We start from the raw sequence: 2,930 nt of genomic DNA on the forward strand, positions 1-2,930 counted from the left end.
GCACGCTAGAGTTCTACACTTAGCGCCAAGCCTAGGACTCTAGTGTATAAAGGGATACTACTACTAACAGCCAAAAAGTGGGCCACGTGTTTAACTTAGCTTATAGTGTTAGTGTTACGTAATAATACAGCCGTGTTAACGTAAGCGGTTGCGCATTACTAAAATTGTTTAAGTTGCGCCAAGACAACGTTGTTTTGGAGAATTTTGGTTATAATATATGTAATACTACATAATGCGCGAATCGAGCGACAAGACAACTATACTTGTGTAATTTTTAGGTGGGAAGGATCTTAAATATTAAGTAGTTATTATAGAACACGCTGACCATAACACTATAAAATTATTAGGGTGTAAACAGATTTTAAGTTGCCTAAAAGTTAAAGTACCTCTAACTTCTTTCGGAATACGGGGTGTTTCGTTACACTGGGGGGAGGTTATATACAACTTTTCTCCAAGCTAGCTTAAGTAGATCGAAAAGGGTTAGGGGAACTCGGAGAACTTCATGCTATTCTATAGGCTGAAGCCCTATAATATCGATAATTTCCAGAAAGCGAAGGTAATTGCCAATACTATAACAGCCCAGGATAAGGAGAACCGAAAGCTTTTAACAAGTTATCCTCTCCTTTCTGTATAATTTATGCAACTATTTACGTAATAACACTTATCAAAGCACGTCATTCATACTTATCACCATTCAATAAATTTAATTAGTACTATTTAGCTCTAACTTATCTACCTCTGGCGTAGGATTCCAACGCTTATGACCGCGTTTGCCCTTACTCTTATATTCGGCAGCTTTCTCTTTCGCAGCACACTTTGCTCGTGCCTCGCTGAGGTCCTTATAGCTTATTACCTTTACCTTCCCTAGGACTAACAACCTAGTCGATCTCCGTATATAGACATCTTTATTCACTCTAGATAAGAATTGATTTTGCTATATAAGGAGGGTTTGTTTGGTAAAGGAAGTTTAGGCAGTACTTATAAGCTTCTATATATGCTTCTATAGGCGCTGTTTACTTATATTATTAAATATATCAGTATCCTATTTAATTATATTATATAATGATATAAGACCCCTTATTATTATAGGTGTTATAGGTATCTATAGTACTTATAGGCAGGACCCTACCTCTACCTTTAGAGCGGGTAGTCCGGCAAAAGGCGGCTTCGGTATATCTCTAAGTACTCTATCTAGGTTAAATGGAAACAAACCAGTTACCTTCTAAGCGGCTGTAATATTCCTTATAGTAAACGCCCTTCTCCTTATAGGGCTGTATAGAGAGGTGAAATACTCCTTACGGACTGTATTAATATCTTTTTAAAATAGCTTTTTAACCTACTCGCGATAGGCTACCTTTAAGGGAGTAAAGACTATAACATCGCAAGGCTAGAGCTTGTGGGAGGTATGGGAAGAAAGACGATATAGGATAATATTGTTTTTAAAGCAAAATTCTAGGATCTTAAGTGTCTTATACGTCCCAAAGCCGTCGCAAATTAGTACCCGTAGTTTATTATCAGCCTATACTTTAGTTTACGGATCAAATACCAGCTTAAGCCACTCTAAGCTAATTTTAGAGTCGTTATATCCGTTTTCTAAATACCTAAAATACTATCTAGGGGTTGGATATATAGTCTAGTTACTTTAATAGGTTAAAGCTGGCTAGATTATAAGAGGGAGTAGCGACCTACCATTAGCACTTATATATTAATAGCGGTTATTGTTGTCCGCTTAACACCCGCGGCCCTGTAGTCTTATAGGTGGTCCTTACCTATAAGGACCTTAATACTGCTAAGTATACTAAGCATAACTCCTATCTTATCTATATTATAGACATTTTTAGGCAAGATAGCTGGATCCTATAGGACTCCGCTAATTACCTTAAACTAGTGTATAATCTTATTATATATATTATTTTTATAACGTTCCAAGTCTATCGCTCTAACCCTTCTCGCTTTAAGTTCTAAATGGCGTTTCTAGAAGGCCTAAGGCCAGTTTTTATATAGAGGCTTAATTAGCTTATTTGCCGTAGAACGCTAGTGGGCGATACTATAGGCTAGGGAACGTATAAACTTTATTCGCACAGGTTATCTAAGACTAGATATTAGTAATAAGAACCTAATAAGTGCTTTCTCTTCCTCTAGGGTGAGGTATTGCTAGAGCTAGGCTTATACCGCTTTCGACCTTTGTCCTTAATAACGATAATAGAGGGTAGAGAGAGGGACATTACCCTGTTTTGCTAGGGCTGTAAATATTCTAGGTACGTTAGGACAGAGGCGTTACGCTAGCACCTGGCTGGCTGGGTCGTTTATGCTATAAACACAGAATTACTAACGCGGCTTAAGGCCACGATGCATAATACAAAAATAAGACTCTAATAATAGCATGTACGTGCAACTTGTAGAAGTTTCTGGAAAGACGCCACACGTATTTCAAATTGGGAATAGTATAAAATATAATATAGCTGCTTAGTCCTTAATACAACGCGATATAAGTCTTCGCGCTAGAGGTATGTGGCGTTCTACGCAGATCCCTCTTATAGAGAAACTTTATAACGCCTACTTCTAAGGGCTAAGTGGCTTCTAAACCTCGCAGTTGCATATTTTATTAATAAAGGTATTATTTAAATACTCCGAAATCCGAAAATACGTAACCAGTTTTGGTAAAGCAAGGGTATAATATTAAATTAGTTTAAGACGTGGCGAATAGAACAATCGATAGCATGACCAAAATCTCTGTATTTTTCTCGCTGGAGACTAGTATTCTAGGAGGAAATCGCTAAAGAACTATAATATATTAGCTAGAACATTATTAAGTCATAGGGAAAAGACTAAGACGCTAAAATAGGAAATCTTTCTCGTTGTAGTGGGTTTCTTAGTATGTAGGGATAAATGTTAGTTACAATTTCTATAGCTTATATCGATAACCTACT

The 2,930-nt window shown here is 37.0% G+C and overlaps 1 protein-coding gene across 1 annotated transcript; it reads right to left on the bottom strand.

The window, feature by feature from the left end:
* Positions 1-703: 703 nt before the first annotated feature.
* Positions 704-934, bottom strand: K441DRAFT_537610 (uncharacterized protein; the record flags this gene model as incomplete). Its single annotated transcript, XM_067642490.1, has 1 exon — positions 704-934. A coding segment is annotated over one exon (231 nt), but the record flags the coding sequence as incomplete, so codon positions are not given.
* Between the last annotated feature and the right edge of the window lie 1,996 nt (positions 935-2,930).

This window comes from Cenococcum geophilum, assembly GCF_001692895.1.
Source record: "Cenococcum geophilum 1.58 unplaced genomic scaffold K441scaffold_3, whole genome shotgun sequence".
Taxonomy (NCBI): Eukaryota; Fungi; Ascomycota; class Dothideomycetes; order Gloniales; family Gloniaceae; genus Cenococcum; species Cenococcum geophilum.